Genomic DNA, 25,710 nt, shown 5'->3' on the forward strand with positions numbered 1-25,710 from the left:
CAGTCCATAACATATCGCGGTTTCGTAGCCGTTTTCTGCCTATGCAAATCGATTTGCCTAATAAATAACCCCGGAAAAAATATCCCCGGAAAAAATAACCCTATAATAAAAATGATTTGTAAGTAATAAAGTATAAATTTGTAAAACAATGTCAATAATATATAAATAAAAAATTCTCATTATAAACGTGGAATACAATACAATTTGTCAATTTATATAATATAATAATTTGGTTTTAAATTACCGAATTACCACATTACATTAAATTTAAGATAAAGTTAGTGCTGTTAGTAGTACCTTCCTTATCCGTTATAATATGTCACTGTACCTAGCTATTGTAGGTATATCTGATCGATATGACAGACAGACCGTGCTTTTAATCGTTTTTATCGTAGGTATACAATAATTTATCATTAAATCCAAAATTAATATTATTTGTGGGAACATAACAATTGTACGTAGGTAATAGGTATGTTATACATTTCGATTTGAGATTAATTTGAAAACTTATATTAACTTATATTATGGGGTTATTTTTTCGCGTGGTTATTTTTTCGGGGGTTTTTTTTTTCGGGGTCTAAATTTCCGGGGTTATTTTTTCGCGGTACCATGCAAATCATAGGCCGTTGGACAACCAGTATGTCTTTAATCGTGATTAGTGATCTAGAATATTAATTCACAATTAATTAGTCATGAATTGAATAATTTTAACGGGGAAACATGTCATGTGGACGGTGGACGTAATTTTGATGAGGAGCATACTAGGCAACTCATCGTACGAATAGGGAATAGGGAATGGTCAATACCGGGCCGGGACTATTGCCAACTTTGCACACGTTATGGCGATACTGTACTATTTTGGAAGGGCCCATTTTGTTTCTCACCGTCAGGCACGGTCAGTAGTTGTTATCTAAGGAAAATATGAAAAACATTATTGATAATGATATACTTTTGAAACCTTGAAAATACCATGTGGCATACCGCTTTCCGCAGTCTAAAAAATATTAAATAACAATATTTGACTATCGAGTTACAACATTTTGTACTTTTTGTAGCCACTGCGATTTTTTATTGTAAGTATGTAAGTCTGCGGTTTTCTGGTGTACGAACTACGCTGAATATATAAGATGACGAAAATACAATTTTTTAGTTTTAATATAACCGCTAACAACAAGCCACTCGCGCGTAATCGCCTACCACGATTGATAACGTGCTTAATGCTTATCCTTTCAGATGACCGGTCCGCAGAAGAAGAAAAAGCACCATGTTGGTGACACATTCTACAAACGGAAGTACAAGACCAAGCACAGAGCCAGAGACATCGACGAGGTAATTGAGCATTTTTTAAGGTCGACCGTTGAGCAATCAAAGTATTTTCAACTCTGACCCGCTGTGCCTGGTTAGGTTAGGTTTATATCTAAACACGCGTTTATCCGTTTGTTTTTTATACCGACTATCAAATAAACGACTAGAAAATGTTGAAATTCGATTTTATTTAGCGAGCATCCGAGCATGTAATTTCAATGAAGTTTGATTCTATACTCATGACGCGATGTAGATGACCCGCTCTAAGTGTATTTAAGTATCACTGGTACGGACAATCGATTCTTACGACGTACGTTCACAAAATATGTATTTTATTGATAAATGATGATTTGGTGTAAATGGTATATTATAAATACATTTTTTAAGTGCCTCAACTAACTAACAGTAAAAAATAGCAGGAATGCATTAAGTAATTGTGCACTAATATTTTTCTCACTCCTGTTACTTAAATATGTTTACATCTTACCTGGGATATTATTTTAGTCTATAATTAGTAGTAAACATATCTTCGTGTTAGCTTATATAGTTTTTAATACATTTTTCAGAATAATATTAACTCAATATTTTCTCCATTCCACTTATCAAAATTTATTTTATTTTTTAAATCAAGTTTTGTTGGAGATTTTAAATTTTCTTTACTTAGTAACTTTGTTTTACATTATTAATAAGAAGTTACATGTATTTTAAATTTTATTAAATTGTTGACAACATACAAACAAAATGTATAATAAATTATATTAAAATATATTTTGATTCATACAAAAGTCATCAAACAATTGCTGTCAAACTTTTCTATTATCAACTATTTAATTTTCTGTTTAAATACACCACTGTTTAATGACATTTTAATAGTTATTTAATAATTGTTAATGGCTTTTTTGTGTATAGTTCTATGATATAAGTACTAAAATACCTGTTGCTTTATGTAATGAATAAAGCATTGAATTGTCATAAATATTTTATGACCATCTCCCATATCTTATAAATGTTTTTCAAACTAATAATTCGTACTTATTTGTTCCTTAGGTTGATAATGATTTAAAAAAAGAAAATGCAGACCGTTTGTTAAAACAAGCACTTGATTTTGATAAACCTGGGGAAGGACAACACTATTGTATACATTGCGCGTGAGTACCATATTCTTAACAGATAAGTACGTACCGAGTTATTATTATTTCATAACTAATTTCAATTCAATTTTTTTAGACGTTACTTTTTAAGTGATCAAGTCCTACAAGATCATTTTCGTACAAAATTGCACAAGAAACGGATTAAAGAACTTAGACTTGAACCATACACTATTGAAGAGGCCGAAAGAGCGGCTGGTTTTGGAAGTTACATAGCTCCAAAAGAAAGAGTCATTGTTACACAACCGATTAATAAAGAGGAATATAAAGAACCTGAAGAAGTTGCTGATATTTGTTCATTAAATATAGATTTACAATGATTAAAAAATTGTTTTCTATTAATTCCCTTTTAAAGGTAACTAAAAAATATAGTACATCAAAACTGTATATACCGTACAATCAGACATCTGATACATATGTTGTCATTGAACCATATCTAGATCTCGATAATCGCTTAAAAAATATAAATATTTTAAAAGAAAATATTACTTTAAGGGGTTTGAATATTGATATAGATAAAATATGTGATAATTGGTCGAGTTTCATTAATGTACGAGACGAAATTGTCTGTTTAAATCTTGAAAAACAAAAACTTGCTGAACAATTAAAAAAAATCAAAAAGGATAATACTAATGAGATACACAAGCTTAAAGAAACTAGATCAAAAGTAATAACAAGATTGAAGTCGTTGAGAGATGATATTTCTGCGTTAGAAACTGAAGTGGTTATTCCTAGTCTTAGCCTTCCCAACAGCTTACATCCTGAGTGTCCTTTAACTGAGAGTAAAATTTTATTCCATCAATGTGGAAAAACAAAAATTGATAATAGTGAGTATGTAGATCATTTGAAAATTGGCTCTGCTTTGGAATGTTTGGATTTCATAAACCCTGTAATGGTTTACATTAAAGACAAAGCTTCTCTCTGTGAACAAGCAACAGTGGCTTATTTCAACGAATCTCTCGAGAAGTCTGATTTTATACCTTTTTGTAATTCAGACCTTATTAAAAGTGTAATTATTGAAGGATGTGGTGTTGATGTTGACAATGCAGACCAAACATTTATTTTAAGCGATAAAAACTTGCACTTAATTGGTGGTGCAAGTCTTCAATCTTTCTGCGCATTTTTTACCAAAATGAGTGTGGGTGGAAACAAACTGCCCCTGAGGTTGTATTCAGCTGGTCGTTCATATAAACCTCACATTAAAAACATTGGACTTTTCTCTGCTGTACAAACAAATGCTGTTGAAGTTTTTATTGGTTCAGCCGATGAACAGAAATCCAAAGACCAATTTAATGAAATGTTGACTCTTTACAGACGGCTGTATGAAAATATCGGTTTAGAGTATCGCATAGCTTACTCACCAGTTTCTAGGTTAGAAAACTGGGAGAGTTTGAGGGCTCAAGTAGAACTGTATTCTGTCAGCAGTCAAGATTACGTAGAAGTTGCTTCATTATCTTTATCTGGAGATTTCATTAGCAAGCGCTTAAGAATTTACTGGTCTGGTAAAGACAAAAACAATTTTTTAAACATTGTTAATGGAAAAATGGTAGACACCAATGTACTACTAGGATGTTTATTAGAACAAAATGTTAATGAGTTCACCGTACCTGACTGTTTGAAAAATTATATGATTGTTTGAATAGTATTTATATAATTTGCTTAGCATATTGTACATGAATAAATTATTATCTAATAATGTATGTATGTACATATAATAAAAATGTATGTCATTTTTATCCTAACTTAATTATTCTAATAGATCATAGTATAGTCATTAAATACACAATATTGTTTGGTTAAAATATTATTTAATTGCATTTGTACAATAAACTATGTTCACTGTCTTAATTTAAGACAGTGTTTTATTTGTATATATAATACTCATCTTTATTTCTTATGTAAATTTTAATACATCTATTTGATATTATTCTAATTTAACTGGAATTCAACGTAAACGAATTTTGAATATTAAAGTAATAATATATTTTGTCTTAACATTTGGACTTTAACTTTCGTACTAGCAATTTGTGTTTGTCGGGATAGTCTCATCTATATATTAAGTATATCCTCAATTCGGATTTAACGCCAGGTGATCCCCAAAGTTTGTTGTTAGCCATTCCCACAGAAAATAAGTACATTAATTTATGATGTACATGATAGTTAGTTATTTATATATTCAATCATTTAAAAATATTTATTAGTGGTAAGTATTAAATAAGTTACATTAAAATTATATCAAACATAATATACAAATGTGCAAAGAATAATGTTCAAGTAAATACAGCTTGCAACATGATATGCGGGCGCAGTGTTTGTAGCTACTTTGGCAAACCAGAATGCTCAGTGCTTCTACAGCAGCAGTCTCATATTGAACAAGTAAAAACAAACATATTTTTTGATAGCCTATATAAATATGTAAATTGGATCCCCTATTACAATAGTAGCGCCGATCCCTATACCCAAATATGGTGGGGACCAGTCTGTGTACACCAATTGATAGGTAGGTAGGATACCAGTGAATTTAGATATTTGCCATAACTTTTTTTTTTTGTTTGGCGCTGCTGGGACTAAATTCTAATATTCAGAAATCTTAAGAGGGTGCTACACCCGCAGTGTTGTTTCCGTCTTACAAGTGTATAACATAGGAAATTTACGCTCAACATTTCATTCAGTTTAAAAATATGAATTGTGATACTTGATGGTAAGAACATTATTTGTGCTTTGTTGGAAGTATTTTGACGATAATTCAGTTTTAATGTGAGTTATGATCATTTTAGCTTTATAATTTATTATACACACATAACTCAATTGAAAACTGAATTACCGCAAAAATACTTCCAACTAAACACAGATAATGTTATAACCATCAAGTTTCATAAAAAGTCAATTCACTCTCATTTTTGAGCTAACGGAGTAAAACGTGAACTGCTTAATGTAAATTTGCAATGTTAAGCGTTTGTAAGACTGAGACAACAAATGCGGGTGTGGCGCCCTCTAAAAATTCAACATTTATTGAGATTGAATATGGTACCATACAATTTTGAGACACTTTGTAATTGGTCTCTTATTCTGAATTCAGTTTAGCATACCTTAATCAATTTTCCAATCATAAATGTTCAAGGTTTTAGCATCAAAATTTCTCCATTTTAAATTTTTAACCAAAATGTATAATTTAAAAAACAAATAATTATACAGTGGCACGTAATAATTTAGCTTAATATTATAAAATGAGCTGAAATAATAGTCAAGTATAGTTAACCACTGACCCGATTAAAACCTTATTTATTATTTTAAGTAGGAAACAACAAAACATTTTAACACAAAAAAATAATGGGACATACTTTTTCTTTTTTTCTTTAATAATGGTTATCAAATAAACTATTATATTCCTCTAATAAATTTTAATTTATAATATAAAAAATATTCTTAAATAAATTTTTATTGATCTAATCAAAAAGGTCAGAACAAATTATTCACAAATATTGACTAATGCAATATCGTGTTTATGTATGCAAAATAAAGAAAAAAATGTTTCTATATTATTATATAAGTATAATGAAAAAATTAACTAAAACGGTTTTATTAAAAATGTTTTGGAATAAGGGAAGTGAGAATGACACTCCAAAAATGACTCATAAGGACTGAGGGTCTTTTAAATTAGCAAAACCACTCTTTAGTGTCTCCCTAAGTTTTAGACGTTTCTCATTCACTAACATCGCACAGACTTTGTACATCTCCACCTCCTCTGACGGTATGATGGTATCATCAACGACAATAGCATTCTTCTCCTAAGAAAAAATAAGACATCCATGTAATAAAGGTAAATCAATATTAATTTAGTATATTTCCTACTTACCAGCTCTTCTATTAACAACTGTTGAAGTGGCAATGACTTGCAGGATAATGTCCCCATATCAGAATAGCATTTAATTTTTAATGATGGTACTTCTCCTATAACAGAATTAACAAAATGATAAATTTAAAAATAAAAAAATTAGAATTTTAATGAATTTAAGTCGCCTAAAGGGATACAACATAATTTTTGATAAATAAAATAATAGATTGCAGTGATCATTAAGATAAAAAATGTAATTTCTTGATTAAAAATGAACGTAGAGTTTAACTATACTTTGCTCTAGTGAAGAAACAATTGGCAGCTAACTTGTGTATAGAGATGTAGAATATTAAAATGTTAAGAATTGAAGATAGTTAACTTGAAGTGGGTGACAAACGGATATTGCGTGAGTGTCATCATCAAAAATTAGCCATTGTCAACTGTGTTTCTTAACTTGAACAAGAGTATACAATAGGCTATTTTACTTATTCGATAACCAAGTATAGAGCACAAATTTAACTTTTTGAATGGTATGCCAGTATTTATTTGTACCAATCACATAATAAATAAAACTAATTTGATTATATTAAACACTTTAGTATGTAATTTTATATTTATTTCATACCTACTAATAAAAATTATTAATATATTAATTGTGTTTTTTAAATAACACTGTAGTAGGCGTATACAATTAATTAAAATAAAGAACAGTATATAACTTGAAAGATTAGTATCTCAAAATACGTTTTAAATTGCTAAAAAATAAAAAAGTATGACATTAAAAAATCTCTTCTTGTTATGTTTAAAATAAATTAAATTGAAAATAGAAATATGTTAACAATTTTGATATAAAATTATCTAACTATAATACAGGGAGGGGCAGTAAAACGGCAAATTTTAAATATTGGTTCAAGATGAGAAACTCAGCAATCATGTTTGTGTTATGAGGCAGATGTTGGTATTTTCTTATAAAAGATAAGCATATATCTATAAACTTTGAAATATTGATGAGCTGAATTTAATAGAAAAACTACAAGAAATTTCCAGTTGACTTATGGAAATGATACACAGAATGTAATTTAAGAGGAAGAATTCAAGCATGTTAGAAAAATGACTGGTTATTTTTAAAAATAAACAATGTGTACTTTATTTTAATATACTATTAATTGATTTCTAATCACATAATTTTGAAAACTGGCAATTAAATTATATCACACCTGTATATTAACAATATTTGGTTAAGAGTTAAATTAATAAAACTTACAATGGAATATGAGAAAATTCTATTCACCATCCTATATTACTAGAAAAATGTTCATTTAAAAAAAGGTATCTAAAAACATTTTTTACAAGTACATGATACTACTTATTAATTTCAATTAATTGGTACTTAAAATTATCCAATAAGCAATTAATTGCATTATATAAATAAATATAGCTATACATTTATTTGTATGTATTGTGAATTGCAATTCATATCCCTATTTATAACTAATTATGATGGTTAAAAAATAGGATATCCAGTCATAACAATTGAGCTCCATTTAGTATTTATTAATGAAAATATCATTGAATTACCTGAGTGGTTACAAAATCCTTCAGAGCACGCCACATCAGAACCGTCGGGTGAACTAGTGCTATTACTGTGGTTGTTATTTTCAGCAGATGCATAACCATAGTCTTGAGAATGGTCACATAATGATGGACATGAACTACAACTACCAGGTAGATCATGATTGATTACACTAGACTTACAGTCACCACCTTCTGATTGATGTTCATCTGCAGAATGACGGTCAGTCATATCTTCAATCTCAATATCATCATCCTCTTCAATCAAATCATAAACATTATTTTCTTGTACTTGAACTGGGGACTTCTTAACTTTTTTTGTGTTTTTTTTGCTATTTTTTGTCTGTTTTTTTTTATTGCGTTTTTCTTTCTCTCCACTACCTTTTTTCTTTTTTGATTTTCTGGTACCTTTAGAATTACACTCAACACAGCTACAGGGTTTAATTGGAGTTGAAACACTTTTCTTTCGGTCACCAGACAGTTTAAGCTGCTGAAAAATTAGAAATTATTCACTGTTAAAAACAAGAATTATTTTACATTACCTAGTACTAAGTAAATAAGTAAATACATACTTTTCTCACTCGTTCAACCAACTGTATGTTTTCACAAGTACATTTTGTATCAACATGATCACAGTTCTCATCAGAATCTTCTCTTTCCTAAAATGAATTACACCAATATGAGTATATGTCCAATAATAAATTTTAAATGTATAAACTCACATCAGATTGTACACCGTCATAATCATCATCTTCGTCATCAACATCATCCACAAAATCAATATCATCTTCACCAAAATCAATTTCTTCTTCGTCCACATCAACACATGAACAATCATCAGCCTATATAAATTAATATGTAATATGAATACAACCACAAATTTAAAATAAATAAATTATCAAGTTCATACTAATTCAAAAAGATAAATAATTTTTAAACAAATTGCCTTTTAATTATACATGAGTTACCTCCTAATTTGACTAAAATTGATTAATTATTCTTTTTTTGATTTAAGATTTTAAATAGGTTTGTGTATTATTGGTAAACCATATGTTTCCGTCTTACAAGTGTGTACCACAACAAACTTTACGCTCAGCAGATCACATTTAATTCCATTAGTTTAAAAATGAGAGTGAGTTGAACTCTTATAAAATTTAAAGGTATGAATATTATTTAGACGACCTCATGGATTTTTTACTGTATATTAATTTTGAAGCAAATTATAAGTATTTTATGTGATGCTATATACTTTTAAATTGCCAAAAAAAATGTAAATTTATTTTTACTAATTTCAGTATTAAGTTCTGCTAGGCTTAAAATAAACTCATAATGTTAACCACAGTAATTTTTAACAATTAATGAATTAATATTATATATAGAATACTCATCATTATTAATATAACATAAAACATCCTCCCCATGACTACTCTATAGTTATGCAGGAACTAGATTTCGTCTGATTTACAGACAGGAGAGTTAACACCAATGTAGAGTTCTTGAAAAAACTAGTGGATGGTCGTTTAGATGCTCCCTCACTTCTTGTATTGGTCAATTTCAAGGTCCCTTCTCGCACTATTCGCACCATGTCCATTCTTAATTTCTACGCACACTACCAATTATGGCAGAAATAATCCTATTGATCGCATGATGTGGCTGGTCAATGAGAGTACCATTTATCACAATATATTTTAATATTGAAATTTTTTTTTTTTGTTCTACTTTACTATTACTATTTTATATTACTATTAATGAATTATTATTATGTTTAAACTTTAATATGGTATCTTAATTTGATTTGTTTTGTGTTAAATTGTTGTAAAGGGCTTTGCCCCTAAATATATATAAATAAATATGTAAAACTCTTTTTTTAGTTTATTTAAAATTGTTTGTAAAATTCAAAAAATTCAATATTTTAATGTTGATATAGGTACTTGTATTGTATAATAATAAATATATTATTTATACTTACATCACAACAGATTACCATTGATATTGGTAGGGTTTCTTTTCTCTGTGATCTTTTTTGTTTCCTAAGCCGTTTTCTTTTTTGTGTCTTTTTTTCTTTTTTTGAAAATTCATTATAAAACTGATCTAACTTGGTAAATCCTTGTTTTACTTCAATGGCAGTCTACAAAACAATATATTTCATTAAGAAATCTGTTCTTCATTTAAAGAAAAATTTAATTAGAGTTATTAAATACTTCAAATCTTCTGGCAAGACCATCAATGGCCGCTGCAGCAAGAACTTGGCAAGTATATTGTTCTTCTCTAATCCTCAATTGTATTCTGTGTAATCGTTCATATACACAAATACCCAAACATGTTAAAACCTCTTCTTGAGCAATCTCGATAGTTTTGGCATGTCGTTCCCTACGACTAATATTATTTCATAAATATATTTCTAAAATATATTTCAAAAATAAGTGTACAACTTACTTTCCCATTAATTCTGGTTCAGCCCGGCTGATCAGCGCACCAATATAATTAATATCAGTATCCAAATGGACATGTTTGTCCCCGACACATCTTTTAATACCAGCATAAAGTTCTTCAATATAACCTTTTTCTTTGGACGGATCTTCTTCTTCAATAAGCAGTGCATATGCTTTCATCACTTTTGTACGGCAGTCACCACAAAATCTGATTGAAATATTCAAATTAAATTAAATGTAAATAAAATGCATATAAGAAAAAACTAAGCATATTTGAGTTATTATCAATAGTGAAACTGTTACATTTAACATAAATTATTATTAAATCTCAAAACTAATGTTTGTTTTTATTTCTGAAAATGTCAAGTCCATGTTAATTATATTTTATGTACCTATAGTTAATAAAAATTGTATGAAAACTTACAAGAAATGGATCTATTTGTTATACTTATGTTTAAGAAAAATATAATTTATGTTAAAAATTAAAGGACATTGAAATATTTTTAAGGTAGCAATCAATACCATTTTTCAAATTTTTATCAGAGAATATACTGAGTGTCCCACGAAAATTTAACCATTCCGATATCTCACAAAATAATGGAGATATCAAAATTCTGGTTTTCTAATAAGACTCACAGGGATAAGAAATACAACTAATTCATTTTAAAGTTTTGGGGAAAAAAAATAGAAAATATATTTTCTTAATAAAAAAAAAAAAAATTAAAGATAACCATTTTTTTGAGTATATCTTTCTGAAAAAATTGACATTACAAAATTTTATTTTCATTAATTTGCTGATTTTTAATATTTTTTCTAGTTGTAAGGAAATAAAATATAATTATAAATAGATACACTGAAATCGTTCGGCTGGCTATTTTTCAAACTACAAAAAAAATAAAAATAGGGAATTGATGAAAATAAATTCTTCTATAAAAGTTCTTTTCCCTGCGAGTCTTATTACAAAATCAGAATTTTGATATCTCCATTATTTCGGGAGATATCCCAATGAATAAATCCTCGCGGGATACCCTGTACAATCTATGCACAAAGGCATTTTAAGAATATATGCTACAATATAATTTAAGAAATGAAGAAGGCGAGAGAAGAAACCATCCTGTAATCGCACTTCTTTTTGCTTAAATATAATTTATATTTATGTATTTTTTATTCAATAAATTATTATTTTTATTTTATTTTATCGTTAACTTTTTTAAAGTGAGTGAAATTAATGTCTTACTTAATTCTATGGCTACTAAAATAAAAAAAAAGATTGTAAGATGCTCTTGAAATGGTATTGTGAAATATGTTATTGAGTATTTTAGTTGTTATATGCACAAGAGATAAAATATATTGATTTAGATTCTAAATAGTTAAAAAATTTTACCTGATCGATAAGATACTTAAAGAATATTTTTTTAATCATTTTTATATAAAATTCACTAAAAGTTAAATTTTCTATCATTAAATATTGCTTAATAAAAATTAACTTAATATGTAACTTAAATTGATTTTGGATCATTTTGAATGCCATAAGGAAAGAATTTATAGGATAAAACTAAAAGGCATTTAGCTCTATAAAAAAAAATATTATAATAACCTATGTTTTCTGAGATAATTATCTAGTGTACTTAATAAACTACTAGCTTCAATAAGCACTATTTCATCTCTGCACGGTTCAGTCATATGTCTCCATATATCTTGCCACCCGCTTGCCATAGGTCGGACAAGTCTCTGTGACTCGAGGGAATGGTAAACACATCTTTTACTTTTTTTTGATTGCCTTCGACTAGATGCTATTGATGATAAGCGATTCCTTAAAAATTAAAATATATTTTGAAAATTAATATCTAAAATAAATGTTATTGAAATTTGATTTAATTACCCATTAGTATTCTGAAGTAAATTGAACATGCATCTTTCTTCATCATAAAATTCATATCTTATAGAAATAAAGTTGTTATTAACTACAACAAGAGGAAACAATGCATTTTGACCAAGTTTGGCCATTTCACCAAATAATTTTTCAGCACTGAAAATAATAATAATCATATTTATGTAGTTTATTTTTATTCAATTTATACCAAGGTACTTAGGTGCTGAGGTAATTATGATAGACAAAATAAAATACTAAAAATTGAATTATTATATATACCTTTACATGTGTAAAAATGGAATTTAGAATACACCTTGAAACGAAAAAATTAAAATTAAGATTTTTGAAATAATTAAACAAATTAAATTTGATCAATGATACCAATTGTCTTAAAATATTGTGTCAAATATTAAATCCTGAGACCAAAAGTATATATGTATTGAACATCTATAAGATGAGTACAGAAAACCCTCATTAATTAAGAATTTCATTAAATCTAGACAACAATTAATAACACATATATGTGTAGTTTAAACGTCAAACAAACAAGAAAATGAGTTTCAAGAATCTAACATAAATTCAACTTTATTGTGAATATTTATACAAAATAACAATAACATAATATAGTCATTCACATTATTAAATTATTAGTTTATTTATTCAGACAACCTAGGGTCCTAATTAGTTTGGATTATTGACGTTCTGCTGTATATCCAGTTATTACTAAAAAAATAGGATTTATTAGAAATAAACACTTTAAGAGTTAAATTACAAATTTAAGTTTCTTAAAAAAACAAAAATATTGATGAACAATAACCACCTATTTGTTAATAGCTATTAGATGAGTATTATAAATTTAAATAAAATATGTCTTCAAAAAGACATGTCTAAAAATTAGATTGTTCAAGATGTTAGATATTAAAGGCTTTATCTTTTTACTTATAATGGCCATGTTAGGTACCAACAATAAAAATTAATTTAAGTTAGAATATCGTGGAAAAACACTTACCTCCTACGACACCCAACACAGTCGATACTTTCACTCATTATATCTAATATTTCTTTAATGGACACTTTTAATACATCTTGCAGTTCACGCTTGTTTAACATACGATATTTTTTTACAAAACTGTCTAAAGATTGAAGTTTTAATGGTGGAACTTGTTTTACTTCTTGTACTAAATCTTCGTTGCTAAGATCCATCACCAACTATGAAACAAAAGAGTCAATTAAATCAAAATCATATTCTACAGATATAAAACAATGCTAGTGTTAAATGTATCTTAAGTACATGAATCCAGTACATTTGTAATTAATAATAGTAAACTAAAAATAAGAGCTTAATGCATTGATTTGGTTTCCAAAAGTATGAACCATTGTAATAAAAAATTGTATAATAATGACAAAGGAATCATCGAGCAGGTTTGAAATGAATGTTAAGGTAGAGTCGGCTTGTGGAGATCAATGGTAGGTATTGGGTGGATCCATGGGGAGTGTTATAAGGAGAGACACGGGAATTTCCCCAAAAAAAAATCAATCATGGGGGAAGACTCACAGTCAAGTTTTCGTCAACTTGAAGAGGCAACTGCCTGTGCTTAAGACGATGGTCCTTGCCCATTCTCATCACTTCTACCAGGTCAGGCATCCTCTCAGTTTGCAACATTTATGACTGCTGTACGGTCGCGATACCGTCACCGAATACCATTGACCTTATATACCTAATATATATATAAATATGCGAGAGCGTGTGCGTGTGTTGATATTATTATTAATAACACACACGGGCGAACGCGAACGAAATACGGACAACGTAGATCCGAAAACGATGAACGTGTAAACGGAATAAAAGCTTTTTGACCGTTCGTTCTACACTGTCAAAATGTACGAAGCTTATAATATGATACTCGGACGACCACTGTCCTGTAGGAAACGGGCGAAACGCTGGCGAGTACACATCCGCCTTTAAAGCGAGCGCAGTGTACAAGTACGTGCGAGCAATGAGTGGCGGTGGCTAGTGCGCGGTGTGTGATGACGGGAGGGAAATCGCCAATCGGGCGAAACACACGGGGACGATCAACGTAGCCTGGTATACAGCGTCCTTGGAATCTGACGTGCTCGAACCGACGGCACCACGCCGCGGCGTGCGATCCGGCCGTCCACGGTCCCTGTCCGTTAAACGGCGGGGCACAAGTTCTCGAAATTTCGGCGCCGACGTTAATTTTCCTAGCCCCGTTCGGCCTTCCTCAGCTCTGGACATGAGCGAACATTCCACAAAATCCATTCTCCTTGGACACGACCGCCGCAGCCGAAGCTGCGTTATCACCCGCCCAACCCGTATTGTCGGTTATCAGACGTCGTATTATTGTTGTAGTTGTCGGTGTGTTTTTTCGTCCTCCTAATAATACATTCTTGTTTTCGTCAGAAAATTGCAATAATATATTGATAACGTTGATAACGTTTCATCCGTAATTTGTGAATTGTGATACCACTGATACCGCGCCAGCGCGGGGCACTTGTTAGTTAGGCGTAGACGCGTTATGAGGAATATAATAATATTAAATATATTAATATATAGTCTCATTGAATCATCCGCTTTAGTTAATTACTCGAGCCTATTAACGTAAAATTAAGTCAATATTTCCTTTAATAGTCATATAAGACCTACTATCACACTTGAGTCATGGCCGAATTAACCACGCTATAGTATTTTCTACTCGCCCTAAGTACACTGAACACATCCGAAGTCTATTCTTCATTCTAATAGTAAAAAGCTCATTGCCAAAACACCGCTGCTACAGTGCTATGGCCGTGTTTAAGCCTGGGTCGTCTACCGAACCTACATCTGAAATCGAACTGACACTGTCCTGCAGGTGATTGTTTTGATTAATTTTAGTAAAAAAATAGTATAACATAGGTCGTTAAAAAAAAAACTGATTGCTGCATTGCCACTCGTATTAGTTGTAAGAACTTTACTATCATATTGGTCACCCTTTCATTTTAGATTCTGAGTGACGAATGTATTGATTTTACAATGATGTGTGTTTTTATTTTATTTTTGTGTCTGTCATCACGTTTTGGGGCAGTAAAAGTGCTTCGATTTTCAACTTCAGTACCTCGTTCGATCAGAAAGTGAATCTAGTTGGTACTCTGGGGGGTCAAAAGTAAAAATTTTTTAATATTTTTTTAAATAATCGAGATAAACAAACAAAAAGTAAGGGATAAATGGGAAATATTACGCACAATCAGTTTACGACAAAATCGATTTTGGTTTTTGATGTAAATTTAAAACAAATGGCCATAGATACATGAAATTTTCACCGAATGTTTATATAAGTAGGTATATTCTATCCACCATGCAATTTTCAAAAAATTTTCTGTTAATGAACTGTCTCCTCTTCACATTATTCATGTTTGTATACCTTCTTTGTTATCCCTATTTCTTATTGTTTTTTATTGTAAAACAGATTGAATATTTAATAGAAAAAAAAAAAAAACTGTATTTGTATTAACTGTCAAGCATTAGTAGGTAATTATTAATATATATGTATACATGAGTTTGGCATGTGTTGACTCAGTCTTATAAATGTAACACAAGAGAAACTGATTTGTGCTAATGAGTGTTATAATTCTGTGTAATAGAATCACATAAATTCCACAACACATACGTTATAAATTCCACAAGGACAAACTTTATCTGTCGTAGCGTTTTTATTTTTTAGATTATGAGCGAAGCGAAGAATGTATTGATTTTACCATGATTTGTGGTTTTATTTTTTTATTTTTTTTTTTGTGTTTAACATCACGTTTTGGGGCAGTAAAAGTGCTTCGATTTTCGACTTCAGTATCTCGTTAGATCAGAAATCAGTGAATCTAGTTGGTACTTTGGGGGGTCGAAGTAAAAAATTCTCATATTAAGAATATTTCAATGTATGGGATAATCCAGTTAATGTGAAATCTCATTATTTGATATGACACTAATGTTTTCAAAAATATTAATTTTACATAATTATATGTTGTTACTACTTTTATTTTTTATTTCATATTCCGAATTTTTTTATCTATGAAAATCAAATTTTGGAAAAGTAGCTTATTAGTTGTATTATAACTATATAACTTATTACCAAGTATTTAAAGTTTTAATCAGCATTGCAAAGTGACCTTGTTATTACTGATTTAAATACTTATAACTTATATCATTGATTCTATAATCAATGCTTATATAATACTTTTCAAAATTAAATTTGTATATATCAAAGAACTCTAGAAAAGATTTTACTTTGAAATAAAGAATAAAAAATGAATTTTGTCACTAAAAAGTATAACTTTCGAACCCTAGTCATAACGTTAAAAACGATAATTTTTTGAAAAAATGTTAATTTAGTTGTGTCTCGATAACTCAAAAATAAACTAACAAATAACTAAATAATTGTCTTGCTCCTTGAAGAGATTTTTACGTTCACAATAATAAAATTTAACTCTAATTTCTTAAATTGAGTTAATTTACCTCTTATAAAATTTAATTTAAAGGCAGGAATATTATTTAGGGTGTCTAAGAATTTTATTGATATTTTTTTTTAAGTTGTTTTAAACTGTTCTTTTTTGTATATTTTTAATTAATTATAAGTTATAACTTAGCTAAAAATAATAATATCAATAAAATTCACACAATATACTCTAGAATTTAGATAAAATATTTGTGTTGTGTTTTTTTTTTTTTTGGGGGGGGGGGGGGGAGACATCAAGTTTATTTTTTCTGATATATATATTCTAAATGCCACTGACTTAACCATTATATATATTTATAAATTGTATACTTCAAATAGTATTTAAACTGAACAAAATATATGTAAAAAGTAAAAATACCTAGGTATCTAAAGGTTTTTTTATGGTTAGAAATTTTGTGTTAAAATTAAACTTAATTTTAATACATTATGAGAAAGATTAATTATGAATTATTATGATATATTATGAGGAATTATTAATAACAAATTTAAAAAATATATTTGTTGTAATTAGTTTGTAAATACTTTGTGAATAGTTATGTAAGTTGCATAAACATTTTGTTTTCTTTCAAGGGCAGTCAGGGTATAGTTATGACTCATTGAGTGTGATTCAACAAATAAAATGAATGGTCTATTAAATCTGAGATTAAAACACTTATCTCAAATGAAAACAAGTTAAATATTAATATTAGATAAGATGTATAACTTAAATAATATTATGATACTATATGAATAAATAAATAATGATTCACCTTAACTTTCTATTTATTTGTGTAAATTTAGAATTACATTTTATTAAGCACCTGGTAAACCTTCATGCAATTTAAATTATAAATATAAAATATAATTATTACATGTGTATAATTTTGGGCTATTAATTTTTTTTATTTTTATTTTGTTCAATATGGTCAATTTTCTGCAATTTTCTTAAACAATAAGCAAATATCTTCCTCAGACAGTTAAATACCTTGTTTTATTGCTTGGCAAAAAATATACTTATACCCCACTCATCTTCTTATTGTAACTATATGTATACCATTATTGATCTATCTAAAATAAAAACATAAAATATTTTGTTCTGATAATAAAACAATAATGATTCTAACATTTATTCAAATTTTAATTACGGACATTTAAAATATATTCATAATTTGAAGTTGTCTTAAATTTAAAAATGTTTAAATTAATCTATTGTTTTAGTTGTGAACTTATCTTATAATATTTTAATATAAAAGCAACATTTCTCTTACTGATATAAAAAAATAATAAAAATATAATTTTTGTTATGAAAATCTAACGTACTCATTTTAGTACAGACTTGAAAACTGTTGATGAAAACTAATGAGTAATAACAAACTAATAATTTGAAATATGTATATTCAAAACCAAAACTTTTTCAATATTTAATAATTTTTGATTGAAATTGTAATATGTTATAATATTAATGTTTTTTTTTTTTTTAGAAACTTGTTGGACTGTGATGTGTTTTCAAAATCTGATCCAATGTGTGTTGTGTTTATGAAAACACCAGAAACTACCAAATGGGTTGAAATTTGTCGTACGGAGTGTATTAATAATTCTCTTAACCCTAATTTTGTTACAAAAGTAATATAACTTTTAATAACAAAAAATTTAAATAATAATACCTTATTCTGTACTTATTTCTAGGTTCATGTCTTGTATCGTTTTGAAGTTCAGCAATTAATAAAATTTGAAGTATATGATGTAGATTCTAACTTGCATGATTTGAAATCTCAAGATTTTTTGGGATCATGTGAAACCACTCTTGGACATGTAATATTCTAATTTAATTAATCATTAAATATCATACTTATCTTTCTTTATTTAGATTGTGTCTTCAGTAACACTTGCATTACCTTTGAAAGGAGTTAAAACTAATAACAAAGGTCAAGTGATTGTAAAAGCAGAAGAACTCCCGGCATGTCACGATGAAGTAACTTTACAGTTTAATGGAAAAGATTTAGAACGAAGTGATTGGGTATCAAAGTATGTATAATATATATATATATTAAATTATGAATTTAATGTTTATTTGTACTTATTTACTACTTTTTCAGATTTTTTTCTTGGATTGCTAAAGCTTATCCATTTTTAGAATTGTTTAAAGTTGGCGAAGATGGACAGTATCAATTAGTATTTAGAACTGAAGTTGTTAATTGGACAAACAATCCTTCTTGGAAACCAATAACTTTACCTGTTCGGTCTTTGTGTGGCACTGATTTTGATAGAGACATTAAAGTAGTATGTTATCATTTCAAATATAATGGAAATCATTCATTAATAGGTAAATTTTGTTTTTATTAATATTAATATTAAGTAAGACCCTATTAAGCTTATAATTAAAATTTTTGTTTATTTTATTAAATGTGTAAACAATTTTAATTACCTTAAAATCTTGATGATTTCTAAATTTCATTATAGTAATAACTGCAGCTTTTCTGGATATTTTAACTCCTCTTACCATTGATAGTCAATTAATTATTTTTGACAAAACTAAAGAATAGAATAATACCCAAATTATTTTTATATATTTTTTATCTTGCATCTAAACATTTGTAATCAAGTATAATATTGCAGGAGAATTTCATGTTACAATGAATCAATTGAAAAAAGGCCCTGGGCCAGAAAATGATCATAAATGTGTCAAACCTAAGTCATCTGTAAGTAATTTAGTGTTTTAAATAAATTGATAATAGCTTAGTATATAAATTAAATAATTAAAAATGTAATTAAAATATTTTTAAACAACTACCATAGCTCATCGAGGTTTTCACAAAATAACGTCATTTTTTTCGACTTATTAGAGATTCCATTATACTTAAAACATTATAATTCAATAAAATTATTCAAAACTTTGACATATTAGGAAAACATTATAATTATTTTAATAAATACTATTGATAAATAGTATGATTATGTTTAGCAGACAAATTAATTTAAATATGTTGTATAAAACGTTTAGGATAACACGTCTTTACTTTTTAAACAATTTGAACCCTTTGATTTATCATAAAAATATTTTTTATTATCTTAAAATATGTTTCATTGTTTAACTTTTGTTCTATCAATGAATAGATTTCATTAATCCAAAGAAATTAAATTAGTAGGATAATATTGTAGTACACTAATAAGGGATTGTAATATATATTTTAATGTTGTGTAAATATACCAATATCTGAAATATTTCAGAAAATTTGTGGAAGTATACGTCTAAATCATTTTGAGTTGAAAAAAACATTCACATTCCTTGATTACATAATGAATGGTACACAAATAAATTGTACAGTAGCAATAGATTTCACAGGTGAGATTTTATACTTACATCTATTTAATTTTAATAACGAAACTAAATTATTTTAGGTCTATAGATTCATAATTTTACTATTTAATTAAATGTATCTTACACTTATGCAATTGCAGAAATCTTTAGATCAAACTATTTTTAAACTGAGCATCATCTAAACATAATTTATAGTTTATGCATTATTATTTATTTAATTTAATATAATCTTTGTGATATTTCTATTAATAGCGTCTAATGGAGATCCAAAAGATCCAAATTCATTACATTACCTTAGTAACAGACCCAATCAATATGAACAAGCACTTTTAGCTGTGGGCGATATTATTCAAGACTATGATAGTGATAAAGTGTTTCCAGCTTTAGGTTTTGGTGCCCGAATTCCACCACATGGCGAAGTTTCCCATGAGTTTTTCTTGAATTTGCAAGCCAGTGATCCATATTGCGCTGGAATTGAAGGTAAATATATCAAATACTAATTACATCTTAAGCTAAATATGGGATGATCTTTAGCGTAAAAGACTCATTATTTCAGTGAACACTAAAGTTTTTAAAATTATTTCTTTCACATAATTTTAAGGTGTGATCAATGCATATCACCATTGCATTAGGAGTGTTCAATTATTTGGTCCAACAAACTTTAGTCCAGTAATTAACCATGTTGCAAAGTTTGCGCAAGCATACCAAGATGGAACACAGTATTTTATTCTACTAATCATTACTGATGGTGTGATAACAGATATGTTCCACACTAAACAGGTACTTATGGTTATTAACGTTTATTATGATCTCTCTTTATTTATAAAAATAATCAATATAAGCGCTCATGAATGTAGATTGAAGGGGTATTGCTCATTTTTAACTAATATTATTTAGGCCATAATCAATGCATCATCTTTGCCTATGTCAATTATCATAGTGGGGGTAGGTAATGCAGATTTTGATGCGATGGAAGAACTGGACGCTGATACGGTCCCATTAGAAGTCAATGGTGTACGCGCATCTAGAGACATTACACAATTTGTATCATTTAAAGATTTCCAGTCATGTGATAATCCTACTTTAGCCAAGGCAAACTTAGCTCGAGAGGTGCTTGCTGAAATACCAAATCAGATTGTAGGGTACATGAAGTCTAAAAATATTATTCCAAAGAACTTAAAAAAATAAAGTTTTGCTTAGTGATTTTTGATCACAAATCTTTAAATTTTGTGCCACAATAAATCATATTTATTCTATTTAAATTAAATATGACGATTATACATTTATTTTATACTCATCTGATTAATAATTAAACCTTTTTACTTTTGTGTGAATTGCTTATAAAATATTTAATCTTTTTTAGTATTTTTAATAAGTTTGAAAACAAAAACCCTACTGAGCTTGTATGCATTTATTTAAAGGAAATATTTATAATTTTATTATACTATTAAACAGTGAAACAGTGAAACCTCTATTAATGGACTCTTTTCAATAGCGGACACTTTTAAATCCACTGGAAAAAATGTATGCACATAATAAAAATTATAACCTCTTAATAGTGAACGTGGATACTAAATTAAGAATTACCTTTCATAAATGGACACAATTTATGTACATATCATAAGAGCAAAAAAATGTACACAAAAAAATTACAGATATTTTTAATTGTATATAAACTTTATACATTTTTATACCCAATTTTAAATACACAAATATTATTGTGTATATAATAAATAATAAATTAATATGTACCAAATTCAGTGTATGTATATGGAAATGTATTACCAATTCTTTATAGTGTCTCCCTATAGTGGAAATTTTTTAATTTAATTCCCCATGGCTGTTCACTATGTAAAGGTTTCACTGTAGTCATATTATTAAATACTTAAAAAAATTTTAATTTCTTTTGTTTTGATTTGTTGTTAATAAATTATTTATTGATAAGTTCTTTTTTTTAATATGATTAAGCAAATTGTACGGTTTTCTACAATTTTGACAGACCTCTAAATAATATTAAAGGGTATTCTATAACCATTGTATATTTATTAATTCGTTAAATATTTAGTAATAGACAATAGTTTATGCAACCCTAAATTAAGTTATTTTGTTATATTTATTTTATTTTATTTATCATGTTTTGTTATTAATTTGTATTCGAGATAAACTTATTTACAATCCGTGCTCAATTCTGTTACAACTAAAAATAGTTTTCATTTTTAACAATTTACCAATAACTTTTGTATAGCAAATTCAAATAAGATTAATATTGGATAATTTAGCTTCACTGTGGAAATATTTTGCTTGAGTGTTATATAAAAATGTCAAGTATGAATTATTCTTGTGATACACAGTTATTTTAAAAATAATTTAGTTATGTAAGCCACTTAATGTATTAATGTTAAAGTGTTAAACACATGTTATAAAAAAGAAATTGTTCATTGAATAAGTATAAAATGTTTGTGTGTTGGCGTAATTTTCTATCAGCTAAAGCAATATAGATTCATCTATCTTAAGCTTTAAGTAAAAATGCTTAAAGAATTTGAGGGAAAATTCAGGAAATAGTTTTTTTTTTAATTTGGATTTTAGAAATAAAATTAACATTTTTGGAAATGAGGATCTCAAAAAACAAAAGAAAATAGTAAAACTGTGCAATGTTATTCAGATAGGCCTAATCTACATTCATAACAAGTCTATGGATTCATTCTAGCAATTTTCTTATTTTTAATCTAAAATATGTTAAAAATAATATAGAACTTCTGTTACCTGTGTAATGTTTAATAATTTTTAGTTTATTTAGTTTTTTTGGGTGTGTCATTACCTCAACATTTAAATACATTTAAAATAAATGTACTAGTTTTTTTTAGGTTATTATAAACCATATTCTATACGAAATTTATTAAGGTTTAAAATAAATGTGTGCTAATGTATATAAAATTATGATTAAACTGAAAGATCTTAATTTTTAAAATACTTTGTTAGAACTTTCCGTATAACTCATATTTAAAATTAAAAACATTAAAACTGTATTTTATCTTAAAAAATATCAGAACTTAGATTTGGTTTAATACATTATTCTGGAATATTAAATTGTATCCCTTATGCAGGATGATTCTTTTAACATATAACACCCATTATTGTCAAAGTTTACAAGTACTAATATTTTCAAGAATTTATTTTTATTTTTTATATGTTTTATATGAACTATCATAAAAAGTGTAATTATTTAATTACTTATCGTAAAAGTAATTGAATTACCTTACTTATTAATTTATGGTTTACATATTTATTTTATGAATTGGACCATCTAATAATAATTGTGATCACATAATATAATTAATGAAATATAAATAAATACATATATTTTTTTATTTATCAAAATTAAAATGTCTCAGCATATTACATGCTATTACATGAAATATATTATATTGATCTACATTATAAATACATTTTAAATATTTTCTCTTTCAAAACCCACGGTTACTTGGATAGCTTAAAATAAGTTTAATCAAAATTGTAATTGATTAAGATTTTTTCATGATACACATTTTTTAGCACAGTCAATACACTATTGTTAATTTTAATAGCTATTACTTATTTTTTGTTTACTATACATTGTTTGGTTTATATTGTGATGTCTATTGTATCTATTGATGAATACCAATAAATAAAACACTGCAAACTATTTGTGTATACTACCTATTTATTGCCAACATTTATACATAATAAAAAATATTATCATGTATAGTAATTTGTTTTTTTATTAAAATCGATTACCAATAGGGTAAAAATTAAATTTTAATTATCTTTAAGTTCAAAAGATGCAAAACTTTCCACTTTCACCAAAATGTTGCATACCTTCTGTAATTATAAGCATTACTATTAGAAAACTAGATTGATAAATTAGATTATATTCTATAGGCCATAATCAAAGCGTCCACATTGCCGCTGTCCATTATCATTGTAGGAGTGGGAAATGCTGATTTTCAATCGATGGAAGAATTGGATGGTGATACAGTTAAACTAGAAGTCAATGGAGTCCGTGCGGCCAGAGATATAGTGCAGTTTGTGCCATTTAAAAACTTTCAACAAATTGAAAATCCGATGAATGCCAAATCATACCTAGCTCGTGAAGTTTTAGCAGAAATACCAGCACAACTTGTTGGCTACATGAAAAGTCGTAATATTGTTCCTGAAAATTTACATTAATACTACTTAAAGTGTGCTGAAAATAATTTGAAAACCAATTACATTTTTTCAATTTTTGCATTTTATAATTTATTATGTAACAATACTAATTTTTATGTGCTTTCATTGAACTCTTGAGACTGCCATATAAATTTATTATTTTTTATTATTATTGCATTTATACTCTTCACATGTAAACCATTTCTTTTAAATGTTATATTATTACCTTTATATTTATATATAAATGATTACTATTATGTTTGTATAATATATCAAAACAAACAAACTTGTCAAAATGACTTAAAATCATTTTTGTGTTATATTATAATCTAGTCACATTTTATTTAAAACAAATTTATTATTAATTTATTATTATATAACAATATGCTCAATATCATAACAATCACATTTATTTCCTTTTTATAATATATTTAATCATTGAAACTAAGCATTAAACAATTTTTATCATTGGTGCTTACTATAAGTGTTTACTAGAACAATATAATTACCATAACATTTTACATGTATTTTTTTATTGCAACATACTTAATTTTATTATTTATGTTACTTTCATTCTACGTCATACTACACATACACTCGTTTTATCAATGTATTTATTTATTTAGTGTATTATGTATTTATATTATAAAGATGATGTTTGTTAATTTTTATCAATATAATCATTTATATATTAAAAAATTATCATTAGATATTAATCAAGTGTAATAATCATAATATTATACTTTCATGACCTCATTTATTATATCATTCTATTAAAATATGGTGTTCAATCAGTTTTTTTTTTTTATCATTTGGTGTAGTTATTATTGCCTATTTATTTTGACTAATGTAGGCTATTTTTTAAAGATTTATATTTTGTCCAAATTGACACACAGTAAAATCAAATAAACTCCAGTGTAGCAAGATTTTGCTAACTTTGTGTCCACGATAATAAACATTAAATATTAGTATCTAACAATAACTATAATATATTTATATAATTATTAGTTTTTAGATTCTTCTTATATTATACGGTAAGTCAGCATCCAATGCTCCATCATTTCGATTGTAAAAGAGAATAACTGGAGATGTTTCCACACAAGACTTTATTTATTACTATAAATTTGAAGTTACCACAGGGATCAAACATAATTTGTACTTTTAGACCCGTTCTTACAATCTCCGGTTAAGTGTCGGTTAAGACTAACCGGTAGAATTCTATCGGTTAACTCATGATAAATTCTTCCGGTTAGTGTTATCAGGCACTAACCGAGCATTGTAAGAATGGCCCTTATAATATATTGAGAACTTCAACTATACAATATATTTAATTTAACCTCATTGATACTATTTATTATGATATCAATTACTTAAATTATAATTGTATAAATTACAAGATAATAGATAATATTATACTTATATTGTTATGCAAGAAATTTATTAATCAGGATAATTATTTTGAATTTTCTCTAGATTGTTAAATAGTCTAGTTTAAACTGTTTTATTGATTATAGTTATAATATTGCAACCAATTTTTAGCAAAATTGGGAAAGTTAA

The 25,710-nt window shown here is 27.3% G+C and overlaps 4 protein-coding genes across 8 annotated transcripts; 3 read left to right on the plus strand and 1 right to left on the minus strand.

The window, feature by feature from the left end:
- Window positions 1-911: 911 nt before the first annotated feature.
- Window positions 912-2,781, plus strand: LOC107169796 (zinc finger protein 593). Of its 3 annotated transcripts, none has more exons than XM_015519667.2 (4): window positions 912-1,073; window positions 1,234-1,329; window positions 2,353-2,453; window positions 2,533-2,781. In XM_015519667.2, the coding sequence occupies exons 2-4, from the start codon at window positions 1,234-1,236 to the stop codon at window positions 2,771-2,773; spliced, it is 438 nt and encodes a 145-aa protein (XP_015375153.1). In that variant the 5' UTR covers window positions 912-1,073; the 3' UTR covers window positions 2,774-2,781. The 3 variants fall into 3 exon arrangements, with proteins under 3 accessions (XP_015375153.1, XP_089085363.1, XP_089085364.1); XM_089229237.1 differs by having other exon boundaries at window positions 929-1,081; XM_089229238.1 differs by lacking the exon at window positions 912-1,073 and having other exon boundaries at window positions 1,215-1,329.
- Slimp (Seryl-tRNA synthetase-like insect mitochondrial protein) lies at window positions 2,770-4,331 on the plus strand. Its single transcript, XM_015519666.2, has one exon. It carries the CDS (start codon window positions 2,770-2,772, stop codon window positions 4,090-4,092), a length of 1,323 nt encoding a protein of 440 aa, XP_015375152.2. The 3' UTR covers window positions 4,093-4,331.
- Window positions 4,332-5,781: 1,450 nt separating this feature from the next.
- Window positions 5,782-14,182, minus strand: LOC107169794 (gametogenetin-binding protein 2). Of its 2 annotated transcripts, none has more exons than XM_089229234.1 (12): window positions 13,721-14,182; window positions 13,175-13,374; window positions 12,175-12,321; window positions 11,890-12,105; window positions 10,297-10,500; window positions 10,062-10,236; window positions 9,830-9,988; window positions 8,583-8,702; window positions 8,433-8,519; window positions 7,867-8,347; window positions 6,310-6,404; window positions 5,782-6,241 (listed from the first exon to the last, which is right to left on the minus strand). In XM_089229234.1, the coding sequence occupies exons 1-12, from the start codon at window positions 13,826-13,828 to the stop codon at window positions 6,086-6,088; spliced, it is 2,148 nt and encodes a 715-aa protein (XP_089085360.1). In that variant the 5' UTR covers window positions 13,829-14,182; the 3' UTR covers window positions 5,782-6,085. The 2 variants fall into 2 exon arrangements, with proteins under 2 accessions (XP_089085360.1, XP_089085359.1); XM_089229233.1 differs by having other exon boundaries at window positions 7,867-8,350; window positions 13,721-14,179.
- Window positions 14,183-14,647: 465 nt separating this feature from the next.
- On the plus strand, window positions 14,648-24,623 carry LOC107172396 (copine-8-like). 2 transcript variants are annotated; one of them, XM_089229236.1, is made up of 10 exons: window positions 14,648-15,035; window positions 18,131-18,272; window positions 18,336-18,461; window positions 18,517-18,674; window positions 18,746-18,972; window positions 19,266-19,348; window positions 19,878-19,992; window positions 20,221-20,448; window positions 20,570-20,748; window positions 23,887-24,623. In XM_089229236.1, the coding sequence occupies exons 1-10, from the start codon at window positions 14,968-14,970 to the stop codon at window positions 24,172-24,174; spliced, it is 1,614 nt and encodes a 537-aa protein (XP_089085362.1). In that variant the 5' UTR covers window positions 14,648-14,967; the 3' UTR covers window positions 24,175-24,623. The 2 variants fall into 2 exon arrangements, with proteins under 2 accessions (XP_089085362.1, XP_089085361.1); XM_089229235.1 differs by lacking the exon at window positions 23,887-24,623 and adding an exon at window positions 20,866-23,650 and having other exon boundaries at window positions 14,649-15,035.
- Window positions 24,624-25,710: the final 1,087 nt, after the last annotated feature.

The sequence above is a fragment of the Diuraphis noxia genome, unplaced genomic scaffold, assembly GCF_037042655.1.
Source record: "Diuraphis noxia isolate RWA-SAM2 unplaced genomic scaffold, SU_Dnox_SAM2 contig0005, whole genome shotgun sequence".
NCBI lineage: Eukaryota > Metazoa > Arthropoda > Insecta > Hemiptera > Aphididae > Diuraphis > Diuraphis noxia.